The sequence below is a fragment of the Rhincodon typus genome, chromosome 17 (assembly GCF_021869965.1).
Source record: "Rhincodon typus isolate 14 chromosome 17, sRhiTyp1.1, whole genome shotgun sequence".
NCBI classification, from domain to species: domain Eukaryota; kingdom Metazoa; phylum Chordata; class Chondrichthyes; order Orectolobiformes; family Rhincodontidae; genus Rhincodon; species Rhincodon typus.
Genome location: NC_063348.1, coordinates 27949557 through 27966101, shown reverse-complemented (window position 1 = coordinate 27966101; position 16545 = coordinate 27949557). Strand labels below are relative to the sequence as shown.

Genomic DNA, 16545 nt, shown 5'->3' with positions numbered 1-16545 from the left:
AATCTACACTCATAGCTATAGCAAGTTCAATTGAGTTTCTGATTAAATGTTGACAGTGGGGAATTCAGTGATGGTTAGATTCTATCTTGTTGGAGATGTTTATAAACTGACATTTGTGTGATGTGAATGTTATTGGCCACTTGTCAACTGAAGCCTGGATAGCATCAGATTTTGTTGCATTTGAGCATGGACTGCTTCAGTAACTGAGGTGTCACAAATGGTGCTCCAGCATTTCTGAAGAAGGGTCCCGACTCAAAACATCCGTTTTCCTGCTCCTCTGATGCTGCCTGGCCTGTTGTGTTCCTCCAGCTCCACACCGTTATCTCTAATGTGCGTTGTAAAGTTGTGTTAAAACACGTTGCAGACACACAGCAAAAGGATGCTGTGTTACTCTTGAGCTGAGAGCATTCAGTCACTGAAAACTAAAGATTCAAGACAATTTAATATTCTAATAATGATATAATTAACTTTAAACAATACAAAATAAAAATCAATAATTTATAAATGTTTCTTGTTATAAGCATCTTTAGGGCCAGATGCTCTCAACTTCAGGAATCAATTACAGAAGTAAAGATCATTCTGTTAAAAACCAGATTTGGTCATGAATATATAATCAAATTTAACATAAATTTATACAGAGATAACAAGGTGTACAGCTGGATGAACACAGCAGGCCAAGCAGCATCAGAGGAGCAGGAAAGCTGACGTTTTGGGCCTAGACCCTTCTTCAGAAAATCTGATTTTCCTGCTCCTCTGATGTTGCTTGGCCTGCTGTGTTCATTCAGCTCTACACCTTGTTATCTCAGATTCTCCAGCATCTGCAGTTCCCACTATCTCCGAAATAAATTTATACAACTCATTTTAGAACAAAAATCTTCCGTTGACCCATGTCTTTTCTTTGTTGAAAAATGAACATATTAACAATCACCTCCCATCCTTATCTCACTTTCTTGATGAGAAAGGCTTCAAAGTGTTTTAACAAAAAGTGAACTATGTGATTATGGACTTTTTTAAAAAAAACAGAGCTATGAAGAATTACTGGAAGAAAATAAAGTATTGAAACTTCCAATGTATCTCTCGAGATGTTCAACACAATGCAGAGTCCTAATCAATATTACTAAAAATAATCACACTTTGAAACAAAAAAAAAAAAACTAGAAAGCTTCTCCATTTAGCACTTTTTAAATGTTCTGTTGCTGTGAATCGCCCTCTCTTTTTCACCCACGTGTACACCACATTGGCAGGTGTCACTTCTTGTCTTGCAAAATTTTCATGCTGGACAGTCACTTTCAGGGCAAAAAACTTTACAGCAAAAATGTCACAATATTTTTCATTACTTAAAAAGTGCAAGATTATTTTAAATGCAGTGTTTGGAAAAGGCAAGAATATATTTTTTCTAAATATGAAATATGAATTTATTATTCCAAATAACATTCACTCTGCTATATGTTATAGCACAAATATTTTCAATGCTGTAGTCACATATTCCTAAAATTTTGATAAAGTATTTTTAAAAACATATCTTCTCTCGCATGGCCCTGCTGGATGGAATTATTTTTCAATAATTAAGAATTCTGTCTTAATTAAGCCAAGTGAGGAATTAAATTAAATCTGATTGAGTGTGGTTGGACATAGAACATTTTCTGTAGGGAAGAAAGCCATATACCCTAGAATAAAAGTAAGGCAGATAACAAGGTGTAGAGCTGGATGAACACAGCAGGCCAAGCAGCATCGGAGGAGCAGGAAGGCTGACGTTTTGGGCCTAAATTTTTTTTCTGAAGAAGGGTCTAGGCCCGAAATGTCAGCCTTCCTGCTCTTCTGATGCTGCTTGGCCTGCTGTGTTCATCCAGCTCTACACCTTGTTATCTCAGATTCTCCAGCATCTGCAGTTCCTACTACCAATAAAAAGTAAGGCAATTGGTTTATGATTTTATTGCTATTTTGTGACTCCGGCTGATTTAGCCTTCACAGCTGTGTGGGGTAGAGAATTCCATACATTTCAGAGAAGCAATTCCTTCGCACCTCAATTTCAGAAGAAGGAGAAACTCATTTAAAACCCTGTCCCCTTGTTTTGAGGTTCCTACACTAGTGGGAACATCTTCTCAACATCTACCCCATCAAGCCCTCTCAGAATTTTGCACAAAGAAGACCAAACACTGAAGAACTTCAGTCAACAGAACAAGGGACCTGTGCCCAATCAACTAGTGTCACAAACTGGCATCCTGAAGGGGATCCACTGAAAAACTGATTTTAAGTATTTATTCTGTGTTTATGATAATAATGTGTAAAACACCTGGAAACATTTGTTCTGTGAATGTGTCTTTTAACTACTCAGGACTGGTGAATGTTTAGATTAGCTCTCTCAAACAGTCTAAGATTGTAATTGAGATAGGTCTTACAATCTAAATTCAAGTTAGCTCCAAAAGCTTGCGTTCCCTCTGTAATAGTGCTAAAAATGGGTACAGTAAACGGTGATTTTCTACTTCATGCATTAACAGGCACCTCTCCAAAAGGAATGAGAGGGAATTAGAGGAAAGAATATTATTGATCTATTTTGCATTCCAGCTCAATATTAAAAGATTTGTAAACAAGTTAATCACTGCCATCGAGGTTGTGGATTCACATGGCGCAAGGATACTATTGGCAGAAAAGACAAAGGGTAGGAGTGGGAAAGGGTTGAGGAGGTTGCAACATATAGGTCCCAAAATGTGATAATTCTTTCAACAGAAACGATCTTTAAGCAAACTCTGTATCAAACTGGCATTCACTCAATTTTAAATAAATTAAACACTCTAAGGGAAATGCTACTTAGACCAGTTCATGTTTAGTGCATATGAATCAGAAAAGCCCAACAGTCAATATTAACTGATATAATTTGATCTTGGGCTGAAAATGGGATGATCAACTCAGACCTTCGCTTCTGATCCCTGTTGAAAATGCAGGCGATGGCAACTTTGGACCAAACAAAACCAAATTCACTTGGCTGTCAGCATCTGTGGCGAGAAAGCAGCATTACCGTCTCGCGTCTACAAACTCTTCATCAGAGCTGGTAACAGCTAGGGAAAAGTGGTATTTATGGCGAAGGGTGTGTGCGTGTGCATGTGCGTATGTCAGAACCAGGATGTACAGGAGGGAATGGTCCCTCCAGAATGTTGACATTGAACTGAAGAAACTTGTGGATTTTAAGTTTGAAATTTCCAATTGACCCAGTGGTCTCAACCTTTTGGGAAAGACACTTCCAAATTTCCATGACTTTTTGTGTAGAATAAATGCTTCCTAATTTCAACTTTAAGTGGAAATTTTGATAATGGAACAGAAATAGAAATAGATCCTCTGAGACCTGACAAGCAATTGTGTATCTCCATAATCACTCAGATTGAGGATTTCAAGAAGTGAGGGGGGGAAATGTTTGAGGAGGTGAATTCAAATTCAGGGTCAAGAAAAGACAAATAAACAGAGGGAAAGAACAATAGGATTAAAGAAAGAGGAAAAATATAAACTAAAAAATAATTTTAAACTTAATTTTATTTTGGAATAAACAAGAATAAAAACCTGAAGGGATGAAGCTTCATACTTGTTCATTTAAAATTCCAGAGAGATTCTCATAACAGAGGCTGGAAGAGTGCCGCATCACGAGTTCAATTACTCCACGAGTCACAACATAAGATAGTTATCCAGATGACCTTATCCATGTCAGGTTTTAAGCAAATATTTACAAAACAGGTTTCTCATGAAAATAAATTTTCGATTGTCAAAGAAAAAATTCCATAAATATGCAATGATTAGTTAGCATACAGTGCAGGAATATAGAAGATTAAATACTTTTCCTCTAAATTAGCTCCAACACACACACACACACACACACACACACACACACTTTTCAGGAACGGAGGGCTATCTGGAGAAGAAAAAAAAAGGTTATTCATGAAGAATGAAGCATGGAACATTCAGACAGGTGTGGTCAGCACTATTCATGCAAGATTGTGTCAGAACTCTTGTATACAGTGTACTCCGGAAATGCAACCTTGAAATGTTTAAGAACAGGAGTTTTTTTTTTTAAATTGCAGAAATGAGAGTCATCAGGTGGGTAGCTTGTTATTAGCAGCTTTCTTTCCAACTCAGTTACTTTCAAGCAGGCTTCTCTTCAACTAAACCAAATACAAGTAGAGCATCCTCATACCAGTCACTTCAAAATTGCCCAGCAGGCTGTTATCCCTAGTCATGTGAATTTTTTTCTAATTCATGCATGGAATGTGGGCATCACCAGCTAGGCCAGCATTTATTGCCCTTGAGAAGGTAGTGGTCAGCTGCCTTGTTGAACCACTGCAATTCATGTACTACAGGTAGACCCAGAGTACCATTAGGGAGAGAGTTCTAGGAATTTGACCTAGTGACAACAAATTCTAGAAAGTCTCGTTATACAAAATCTCCAATATCCACCATTAACTTTCAATGATCGACTGAAAGAAACCACTTCAGATCTTTCCACAAAACATGAATTAAATCCACTTTCTACAATCCTTCAAAACTTAAGTCCCTAAGCAATATTAAATATAAATTGGGGCATGGAGCATAAAAGTTGGAATGTCATGTTGCAGCTATATAAGATTTAGTCAGGCCTCAGTTGAAATGTTACGTGCAGTGCTGTTTGCCACACTACAGGAAGGATGTGGATGCTTTGAAAAGGATGCAAAAGAGGTTTACGAGGATGTTGCCTGGATTAGAATATATTAGCTGTAAAAAGGTAAGGTTGAACAAATTTGGATTATTTGCACTAAAGAGTTGGAGGCTGAGGGGTGATCTGATAGGAGTATATAAAATTAGGAGGCTAGGATAGGTGGATAGTCATAGAACAGTGCAGCACAGGAACAGGCCCTTCAGCCCACCATGATGCTATTCTAAGCTATTCCCATCTGCCTGTACATGCTCAATATCCCACTATTGCCTGCCTGTTCAGGTGTTTGTCTAAATGCTTCTTAAGCTTTGCTAACAGATCTGCTTCTACCACCTCCCGTGGCAGCGGGTTACAGGCACCTACCACCCTCTGTAAAAAAAAAAAAAAAAAAAAAATTTTCCTCACACATGTCCTTTAAACTTTCTGCTGCTCACCTTAAACCTGTGCCTTCCTAATATTTGACATTACTGCTCTTTTTTTTTTTAAATAAAGTCCATTCATAATATCAATTTTTTGAAAGATATTGAAATGGAAAAGACGTACATGCTTTTAATATGTATCAACCATACAAATACAGTAACTTGTCTTATAATGCATATCAATTTTAAGGCAGACAGAAAAAGATGCCACTTTTGCAAAAATACAATTGTCACTACATATCTTAGAAAACATTTTAACTTGTGCTTTTAACCTCACGTCTTCCTTCACCTGAATTTGCTGTGGCATCTGCATATGAAATATGTTTCATGATTCATGATTTTGACAGTAACTTACAGCTCAATATATTTTAAGAAATATGAGATTAAACTTGTGAATATTGAAGATGAGAGTGACAGCCCTTGATATCAAGGCTGCATTCGACCAAGTGTGGCATCAAGGAGAGCTAGGAAAACTGGAATCAATGGGTATCAGTGGAGTCATACCTGACACATAGGAACATGGTTGTAGTTTTTAGAGGTCAGTTATCTCAGCTCCAGGTCATTTCTGCCGGAGTTCCTCAGGGTAGTGTCATAGGTCCAACCATCTTCAGCTGCTTCAATGACCTTCCCTCCATCATACAGTCAGGGATGGGCGTGTTCACCGATGATAACACAATGTTCAGCACCATTTGCAACTCCTCAGTCCATGTTCAAGCACAAGATCTGGACAATATTCAGGCATGGGCTGACAAGTGGCAAGTAACATTTGTACTACACAAATGTCAGTCTATGACCATCACCAATAAGAGAGACAGACAGACAGACATACATACAATCTAACCAATGCCCCTTAAATCCCCCACTATCAACATCCTGGGTGTTATCATTGGCCAGAAGCTCAATTGGACTTGCCACATAAACACAGTGGCCAAAGAGCAGATCAGAGGCTAGGAATACTGCTGCAAGTAACTCACCTCCTGACTCCTCAATGCCTGTCCACCATCTATAAGGCGCACAAGTCAGGAGTGTGATGGAATACTTCCAACTTGCCTGGATAAGTGCAGCCCCAACAACACTCAAGAAGCTTGACACCATCCAGGACAAAGCAGCCTGCTTGATTGGCACTACATCCACAAGCATCCACTCCCTCCACCACCAATGTATACTATCTACAAAATGTACCGCAGAAATTCACCAAAGATCCTCAGACAGCATCTTCCAAACCCACGACCATTTTCATCTAGATGGACGAGCAAAGCAGATATACGGGATCACCACCACCTTCAAGTTCCCCTCCAAGTCACTCAACATCCTGACTTGGAAATATATCGCCGTTCCTTCACTGTTGCTGGGTCAAAATCCTGGAATTCCACTGCCCCAATCGCATTATGGGTCAACCCACAGTAGGTGGACTGCAGCAGTTGAAAAAGGCAGCTCACCACTGCCTTATCAAGGGCAACTAGGGATGGGCAATAAATGCTGGCCAGCCAGCAATGCCCACATCCCACAAAAGAATTAAAGAAAGGCAAGTCAGTAACTAGCAGACAACACCAAACAAGTGAATCTTCTGAATATCATGTAATACTAATAGCACGACAATCAAATGATGTATGCCCAATCGTACCTATGCTAAATGACTGAAGACTGTCAATGAACTAGTAAGCAAAACACCACGGTGGTTACAGTGCAAGTACAGACAGAAACACCCCAGGTTTACAAAATTTAGTGAGACAGCTATTCTCATTCTGAGGATGACTGAAACGAGTAAAAGAATGGACATTAAAAAATCTTGTTTAACTCAACAGCCTCTATTAAAAAAGGCACAAATGCCACAGCAGAAATGTACAGATGGCAGGGAATTTCCAGCAACCAACGTTCATGTAATTGATGGCATTTTATACAATTTCAACCTGCACAGTGACGAAATCCATTTAGGACTGCTGTTTGATGTTCTAAAGTCCCATTTGAATGATTATTCATAAAAATCAAAATAATAAATGAATGATTTAATCAGGCACAATTCACGTCACTGTTAGAGTCCACTAAATCAAAATGGATTGTTCAGTTTGTGTTGGACCTTGTGATTGATGAGCAGATTTGAACTTTTGCTAATGATGTAGAATGTCTCTGTCCCTTGAAACAGAGTTCTTTAAGATGCTCATTAAAAATCTTTGATCATCTATCTTTATGTCTCCTTATGTGCTTGATGCCATACTTTTTTTTAATAATGCCCGAAGAGCCTTAGAAAGTTTTATTATATTAAATGTGTTAAATTAATAAAACATTGTAGCAGACAGCTCAGAATAAGTGAACGCCTCATGACACTCCAATTCATCCTTGTTCGGAACTAGTATGCCACAGTACTCAGCACATCTGCACCAATGCATTATGTAGCAGCTGAGGACAAGGTGCAATGCTACTCCAGCCTTGACCAATCTCTCTCATGGGTCTCTGCAGTGGAAAAACTAATTATCCTCAGCGACTTCAATGCCAGAGTCAGCAAAATTGCAAACATTTAGGGCAACGTAAACCGGAAAGAGGGAATAGGGAATCAAAACTCTAACGGCACCCTTCTCGTAACCAATTGCCACGAATGCAACCTTCTCATCACCAACACACTGTTCTGCCAAAAGGGACAAATACAAGACAACATGCAGCACCTGCGCTCCAAACACTGGTATCTCCTCGGCTACATCATCGTCAGAGCGAGCGATCGGAAAAATCAGTCGCACCATGACAGGAGCCAATAACTGCTGGACAGACCATTGCCTGATCCAAGTCAGGATCTGCAGAACAGACTACAGAAGCAGTGCCACAAAAAGTTCAACATTGACACACTCAAAGATCTGGAAAGCAAAGCCTTGTAAGGTCACCCTTACAGCCTCATACAGTCAACTCCTCTCCACAAACCTAGCAACCCTCAGTGACACCTAGTCACAGGATATCAACAGCCTCTGGTCCACCCCTAAGACTGTCATCACCAATGCCTGCAAAAACTCGGTCAGTCATTCAACCAGAAAACACCAAGACCAGTTTGATGTGAATGATCAGGAGATCTAAGAACAATGAAGCCGGAAGCGTATGGCATTTCTGGGTGTAAAACAACAACTGCACTCAGAAGAGAAAAGGCAGGCCTACAGGCAACTGAAGGCCAAGGTCCAACAACAAGCCTGTGACTGAAGAACAGGTGGTGGGTGAAGAAAGCACTGGGAGGCCCAATGAATGGCCAACAACTATGATATGCACAAACAGCTCGTCCTGCAGCTACACACTCTTGTCTGCTGTATCTGAAAGGAGAAGGGCATGCCAGGAGAGCTCTGAGATGCCAGAGTCATGAGCATTTTCATAAAAGGGAGCAAGTCCAACTGTGGTAACTACAGGGGAATCTCCCTGTTGTCGACTGTTGGAAGAGTCATTGCCAAGATCCTCCTCAACCATCTCCTCCCGGAATCAGTGTGGCTTTCAACCATGGAGGGGGACAAACAGATATGTTTTTACCACGTGACAGCTGCAGGAGAAATGCAGAGAAAAGAACCTACCCTTGTACACGGCCTTCTTCAACCTTACAAAGGCCTTTGACATTTGACAATCGGGAAGCATTATGGAGTATCCTCCTCCACTTCAGTTGCGCCATAAAGTTTGTCACCATCCTTTGCTTGCTCCATGATGACATGGAAGTATTAGAAATGACAAATGGCTCCACCAGTGACCCATTCCCTGTTTGGCCCCATGTCAAGCAGGTCTGAATCATTGCCCCAACACTGTTCTCTACCTCGCTGCAATGATGCAGCTCACCACCGACAAGCTTCCTCCTGAAGGGAAGCTAACTTACAGAACCTGCAGGAAATTATTCAACCTCCGCCGCCTTCAAGCCAAAACCAAACTCACCCCAACCAGTGTCATCAAGGTGCAGTACGCAGATGATGCTCGAGTATGTGAAATCTCAGAGGATGTACTCCGCACCTTCATGGACGCATATGAGAGCATTGGTCTCACCCCGAACATTCGCAAGACAAAGGTCCTCTGACAACCTGACCTGGCATTGTGCAATGAATCCCCAATCATCAAGATCCACTGAGAAGCCTCAGAGAACATTGACCACTTTCAATACCTTGTCAATCAAAGCAGCTTTCCAAAGAAATCCAGCACTACTTCCAGTGTGCTAGCGCAGCCTTTGGCTGCCTCAGGAAAAGCATGTTCGAGGACAACAGCATGAGATCTGATACCAAGGTCATGGTTTATAGAGCTGTGGTAGTTTTGGTCCTCCCATATGGCTCTGAGATGTGGACTATCTGTAGCAAACACCTCAAGGCACTAGAGCAGTACCACCAGCACTGCCTGTGCAAGATCCTGTGAATCCACTGGGGAGAAAGATGCACCAATAGCAGCACCCTCGACCAGGCAAACATCTACAGTATTGAGGCACTGACCACCATTGATTGACCCTTGGTCTGGGCACGTCGTCCACATAACTGACACAAGACACCCCAAGCAGGTCTCTACTTCCAACTACAAAGCGGCAGGTGAGCCCCAGGTGGATAGAAGAAGCGCTTCAGTGATCCCTCAAGGCCTCGCTGGTGAAGTGCAGCATTTCCACAGACACCTGGGAATCACTGGCCCAAGACTGTCCAAAGTGGATAAGGAGCAACCGAGAAGGCGTGGAGCACCTCGAGACTTGCCGTCGGAAAAAAGCAGAAGCTAGACAAAAACAGCAAACGGAGAGGCCTGCCACACCAATGCCTCACCCACCCCTTCCCATGACCACCTTCTGCCCCAAGTGTAACAGAGCCTGCAGTAGCCGTATTGGTCTGTACAGCCACCTATGGACTCACACTGAGAGTGGAAGAGAGTCACCGTTGTCTGCGAGGAACCACTGATGATAAAATAAGGACGCTCCCAATCAAGCGAGAGGATAACATTCTTTTATCATAGAATCATATCATCCCTGCTGTGTGGAAACAGGCCCTTCGGCTTAACAAGTCCACACCGACCCTTGGAACATCCCACCCACCCCCATCTCCCTATAATCCACTTAAGCTGCACATCCCTGAACACTACGATCAATTTAGCATGGCCAATCCACCTAGCCTGCACATCTTTGGACTGTGGGAGGAAACCAGAGCACCCAGAGGAAACCCACGCAGACACAGGGAGAATGTGCAAACTCTACACAGACAGTCGCCCGAGGCTGGAATCAAACCCAGGTCCCTGGTGCTGTGAGGCAGCAGTGCTAACCACTGAGCCACCCCTTTCTCAGAGGATCATAAATACTTGGAACTAATTTCCAGACGGCAAGGCAGGCTGCATCACTGAGTATGTTCAAGGCGGAGTTGGTTAAATCTTTGATTTATAAGGGAGTCAAGAGTTTCGGAGACATGTAGGAAAGTGAAATTGAGACCACAAGCAGATCAGCCATGATCTTATTGAAAGCAGGAGCAGGGTTGAAAGGCTAAATAGCTAACATGGATTTTTTAATCATGTGACATAACACAGACTAAATAACATAACATTTCAAGTCAACTTTTCTTCCCTCAAAATTTTTGTACCATTTTGTTTACTGTTACTGAATAAGTCGGCCAGTTATATACCTATTGACTAATTCATAGACAGAAGTATATATTTTTAATAAATAAATTACACCTATTTTTACATGCTTTTCTCGGAAGCTTCAGGGAGGCGTTATTTTGTCACTTGGGAGTTCTAGCGCACCAGTTCCTGAAACAGCTTACTTTAAAAATTCCATTCAACATCGCCATGTTGGTCATTTGGAGACATTATGTACCGTAATGGAAATTTTTTTATTCCCCCTCAGGTTATTTATATTAAATATTTAAAAATTCACAGTAATCACATCATTCACAATTCTGTTGATGAACATAGTAAATCTCATGAGTCACTTTACTAGATGACGTGTTCACAACAACCCTTTATGCCATCCTTTTTTGCTTCATGTATTCTAATTTAGAACTGGAATAACAATCCATAGTCAAGGCTGTTTCATTCTGAATCCATCCTGACCCCATTACATAAGATGGATCAAGAACTAAACAAAAAAATTGGAAGCTTCAACAAATCTGGTTGCAAGCAATAAGCTTTCTTCCATACTTATAATGTCACTGTACGATTTCTCAGAAATCAAGCACTAATTTAAATCAAACCTATTTCGATTTTTAACCAAATTTCACTGTGGGAGACAATTTTCAGTGTGATATTTCAAATGTATAGATTCGCCCAGAGACATATAATGACATTCCATTTAGCTTATTCTAGTTTCGCGTATGCAAATCATTTGGCTCAAAAAAAGTATTTTTAAGTGCAACTGACTTGAAACATGTAGATGACATGATAAGCACGAACGAAATTCTTGAATTTGTCTTTGATCAGGAAGATCTTGCTCAGCAGGTGCGAAGCCCTAGTTCCAACATTGCCATTTCATTCAAGGCCAGAAAAAGTTTGCAGTATGAATAATAAATTATATCAAAGCACTGCTGCAATAAGGATCATTACATTTCACATAGACAACGCAAACGCTTTAACACCAATGTTTTTAGTTTTATTCAAATTACAAGCTACTGGGCAAAGTCAAATCCATTTTGAAGTGTAAGTTTGTCTCGCACAAACCTACTTATTTACGTGAAAAATCGAAATAGATGATCAAATAAAACTGAAGCTTATTTACACATCTCTGAACATGGGCGGGCAGGTGTGAGTGTGTCTCGTAGGACTCCCGAGAGTTAACACTGGTTGTCTTTAACTAGTTACCTTCTTCGCCGCTCCTCTCCTGGCAGGCTGCGGTGGTGGGGCTGGGGCAGAGGCTGCGGTTTCGAGTCGGCACACAATCTCTACAGAACGAATGGAGACAAGGCAGCAATCTGGGCTGACGATTTGTAAACTCCAATTTGCAAACCAGGCAGGTCTTGAACAGATTATATTCGCCTTCAGTAGAGTTACTCTTCCATTCATTCCCTGCTTCATTGCTGATAACGCAATCTGCGACACTTCGGTCCATATTTCCTCTGCTTTCAAAGCAAACGTTTGACCTTTTTCACCACCCCCTACGCGCAGTTGGAGGATCCCTGGATGGCAGTGATGTGAAGTACTGCTCTTTTAAATGACATCATTCCCCGAGAGAAAAAGAAAACAAGTCAGACCGTTAAAAAAATCGCGAAGATAAAGGCTTCACGGTACAGTAAAGCTCATTCTGTCACTGCGTATTCAAGGTCTCAATAAAAATCGCCTTGTAAGCGTCATGTCAGCTACTGGGACTGGTTGAAATGTGAATGACGTATTCGATTGGTAATCGGCAAATGAACTGCAGCTCAGTAAATAACAATTAAAGCGCACAAGTGCCGTCAGGCTTGTAAAGTCTAAGGGGCAAACTGTAACATTTGTTATGACGTGATCAACAAATAACACTGCCAAGAATAAAACTGTCCTTGTTTTTGTATTTTTAAATATTGACTCCATAAACTATTGTGGATGTTACATAAGTGTGTAACGGTTAATGCTGAGGAGGGCATTAAACACCATCAGATATGATTATGTGACATTGCCTGGGATAAGGGAACAGCTTTAGATCTTGAAGAAGTAAAACCTAACATTGATATTTCCCATATCTATTTGTGAAGAAGGGTCCCGACCCGAAACGTCAACTTTTCTACTCCTCCGATGCTGCCTGGCCTGCTGTGTTTCTCCAGCTCCACACTGTGTTATCATTTCAACGTAACTTGGTTGCATTGTACCTAGTTGTTTTCATGCAATAAACAATGTAGCGTTTCAGATAACAGACTCCCACAGGCTTTTCTGTGCCATACCAGATCAAACAGGCCCTGTAGATGCTTATCAGCAAAGAAGATGGTGGCAGCAAATTTACCTGATGGATTTTACACCACAACTAACTGTGGTAAGAATTCATCACACAACAGTAAATAGAAGTTCATTAAAATAAAATAAAAACAAATATTTGTTTATGACTGGGAAATAGAATAAATCATTTTCTATATTTTCTGCTTTTGTTTGAGAGAATTTTCTTCAGAACACCAGGATTTTGATAATGTACTTCTGAGATATAGGAAATGCAGCAGTCAACTTGTCCACAACAATCTTCAACAACTATCTGTGTGACATTGCCCAGATAATCAACACAAATGAAACAGATTAAGAGATAAACATTGTCCAGGGCTCCAGGGATAAAATGCCTGCTCTAGTTATCCAAGAATATATTGCTAGATGTGTGCTGTTTTAGATCCCCCAGTTCTTCTATATCTTACAGAAAGGAAACATGTCATTGGACCTTCAGTAGAATCATAGAATCCCTACAGTAGAGATTGCAAAGGGTGTAGCAACAATGTCAATGGCCTGGATTTTGCTGTGGCAAAGGCAGCAAAATTGTAAGTAATCGCTGATATTACTCCACTGAAAACAAAAACAACTTTGGGAATCCAGACATAGAATCAAGCAGTAATCCAGAAGTCACTGTTAATTAGTCTCAGCTCATCCCTAAGCATGTGCTGTGGTGGTTCTACACACTACTATCTCTCACATAATCACAAATTGATGAGATCTTTCATTCTAGTACCATTAGTTCTTTTGCAAAAACCCTGGAAAATGTTTCACCTGAGGTGGGTAGGGTTAAGGTTAGGGTTTGAATGAGTATACCTTGATTTTACCATCATACTAACTTTAGAGTGATCATGTCTAACAAATCTGCTTGAATATTTTAAGGGGGTGACTAGGTGTGTGGATGACAGTAGTGCAATTGAGACCATAGACCATGAGAAATAGCAATAAGAAAAGGCCGTTTGGCCTCTTGAGCCTGCTCTGCCACTCAGTTGGATCATGGCTGATCCAACATTCCTCATATCCACTTTCATGCCCTTTTTCCTGTAAACCTTGATCTTCCTCCTGATCAAGAATGTAGCTATCTCAGTCTTAAATGTACATAGGGTCTCTACCCTCACAGCTCTCTGAGGCAAGGAGATCAAAAATCCACGACCCTCTGAGAGAAGAAATTCTCCACATGTTGGTCTCAAATTGGCACCCTTTTTTCCGAGACTATGCCCTCTGGTCCTCGACTCTCCCATGAGGAGAACTATCCTGTCAGCATTTACCCTGCCAAAGTCTTTAGGAATCTTATATGTTGCAATGAAATTACCTACCATTCTTCGAAACTCCGGTGAGCAGAGGCCCAACCTGTTTAGCCTTTGAGCCTATTTCATAAGAAATAGAAACAGGAGTAGCCTGCTTTTCCATTCAATGGGACCATGGCTGGTCTAACACACTCCTCATGTCCATTTTTCTGCCCCTTCTCCATAACCCTTGATTTCCCTTCTGATCAAGAATCTAACTACCTTAACCTTAAATACCCACAAGGAACATTTTTCCAACTCATAAGACAAACCCTCCATACCAGGGATCACCCCTCTCTGAACTTCCTCCAATGATATCTTTCCTGAAATAAGGATACCAAAACTGCTCATAGTACGCCAGCTGTGGGTCTCACCAGCACCTTGTATAGTTGCAGTAACGGCCTTGAAATAAGGGCCTACATTCCATTAGTTTTCCTGACTACCTGCTAAACCTGTCTGCTAGCTTTCTGTGTTTCATGCACAAGTATCCCCAAGTCCATTTATGTTGCAGCTTTCTGCACTTTTTCTCCATTTAAATAATACTGTTTCTTTGTTCTCCCCTTCAAAATGAACAACTTCACATTTTCCCACATTTTACTTCATTTGCCAACTTTTTGCCAATTGATCTACATGAACTTCAGTATGGGTTTTGACAAAGTCTCACATGGCAGACTGATTAAGAATCCAAAAGCCCACGAGATCCAGGGTAATGTGACAAACTGGATCCAAAATTGGCTTAGTGCCAGCAAGTAGAGGGCAATAGTCAAAGAGTGTCTGCTCAGTGAAAGCTTGTTTCCAGTGGCATATCACAGGGTTCAGTGCTTAGGTCCCTTGCTGTTTGTTGCATACATTACAGATCTAGTCAATGTAGAAGGTATGATCAGTAAGTTTGTAAATGACATAAAAATTGGTGGTGTGATAAATAGCAAGGAGGAAAGACATAAACTACAGGATGATATAGGTGAACTGAATACTGGCAAGTATATTTGATTCTGAAAAGTAAGACTTGATGCATTTGGGAGTACATGTTGAATGGTAGGACACCAGGAAGTACAGAGGATCAGAGGTGCATGTCCATAGATCTTTGAAGGCAGCAGGACAGATAGACCAGGAAGTTACCAATGCATATGGGATACTTGCCTTTATTGGTCAAGATGGTGAATGCAAAAACAAGGAGGTTATGATGGAGCTGTTCATAATATTGGCTAGGCCACAGCTGGAGTACTCTGTGCAGTTTTATTCACCGTACTACAGAAAGATGTGACAGTAAAATAAAACAAAGAACTGCAGATGCTGGAGATCTGAAACAAATATAAACAGAAATTGCTGGAGAAAATCAGGTCTGGCAGCATCTGAGGATAGAACTCTGAGTCCTGAAGAAGGGTCACTGGACTTGAAAAATTAACTCTGTTTTCTCTTCAGAGATGCGACCAGAACTGCAGAATTTCTCCAGGAATTTCTGATTTTGTCCATTTTCTAGCAAAGATGTGATTACACTAGACAGTATGCAGAGGAGATTCACCAGAATATTTCCTGAACTGGAGTGATTCAGATATGAAAAGACAAGATAGGATGGGTTGTTTTTTTAGAGCAAAGAAGGCTGAGACTGGATGTAATTGAGGTGTACAAAATTATAAGTAGATAGGGAGAAACTTTTCTCCTTAGTAAAGGGGTCAATAATGAGGGACCACAGTTTTAAGTAAGGAGCAGGAGGTTTAGAGGGGATTTCAGGTAATGTTTTGTTTTCTGGGTGGTGGTGGGTATCTGGAACTCACTGCTTAAAGGTTGTAGAGGCGAGAACCCTCAAGACATTTAAGGACTGTTTGGAATGGCACTTGAAATGCCGTAGCATACAAGGCTATAGGCCAGGTGCTGGTAAATGGGATTAGAATAGATAGCTGGTAATCCTTTCTCTGGTTTGACTAATATAACCTTCCACCATCATCTTAAATTTTATGATCCAATGATCACTGTCCCCTAAATATTACTCCACTGTTACTTGATGTCCTTCATTCCCAAGGACCAGGTCAGCAATGCTTCCTTTCTTCATGGACTGGAAACATTTTGCTGTAGGAAATTCTCCTGAACACAGTCCAAGAACACTTGTCCCTCAGTGCCCCTTACATTAATTACCTGTATAAGACTGGGATAGTGATGAAGTCCTCCCATCATAACTATTCTAGGATGTTTACAACTTTCTGTAATTTTCTAGCCGATTTGCTCCTCTGTCTCCTTCCTACTAGTTGATGGTCTATGGATCACACCAAGCAGTGTAATTGCACCCTTCTTATTTTTTAGCTCTAGCAAAACTGACTCTGTGTCT

The 16545-nt window shown here is 40.8% G+C and overlaps 1 protein-coding gene across 1 annotated transcript in view; it reads right to left on the bottom strand.

The window, feature by feature from the left end:
• trim66 (tripartite motif containing 66) overlaps positions 1 to 12373 on the bottom strand; it is a 169693-nt gene extending 157320 nt beyond the window's left edge. The window contains exon 1 of the mRNA XM_048606799.1: positions 11857 to 12373. Coding sequence (XP_048462756.1) covers positions 11857 to 12103 — 247 coding nt within the window. The 5' untranslated portion in view covers positions 12104 to 12373. The remainder of the gene's footprint in view (positions 1 to 11856) is intronic.
• Between the last annotated feature and the right edge of the window lie 4172 nt (positions 12374 to 16545).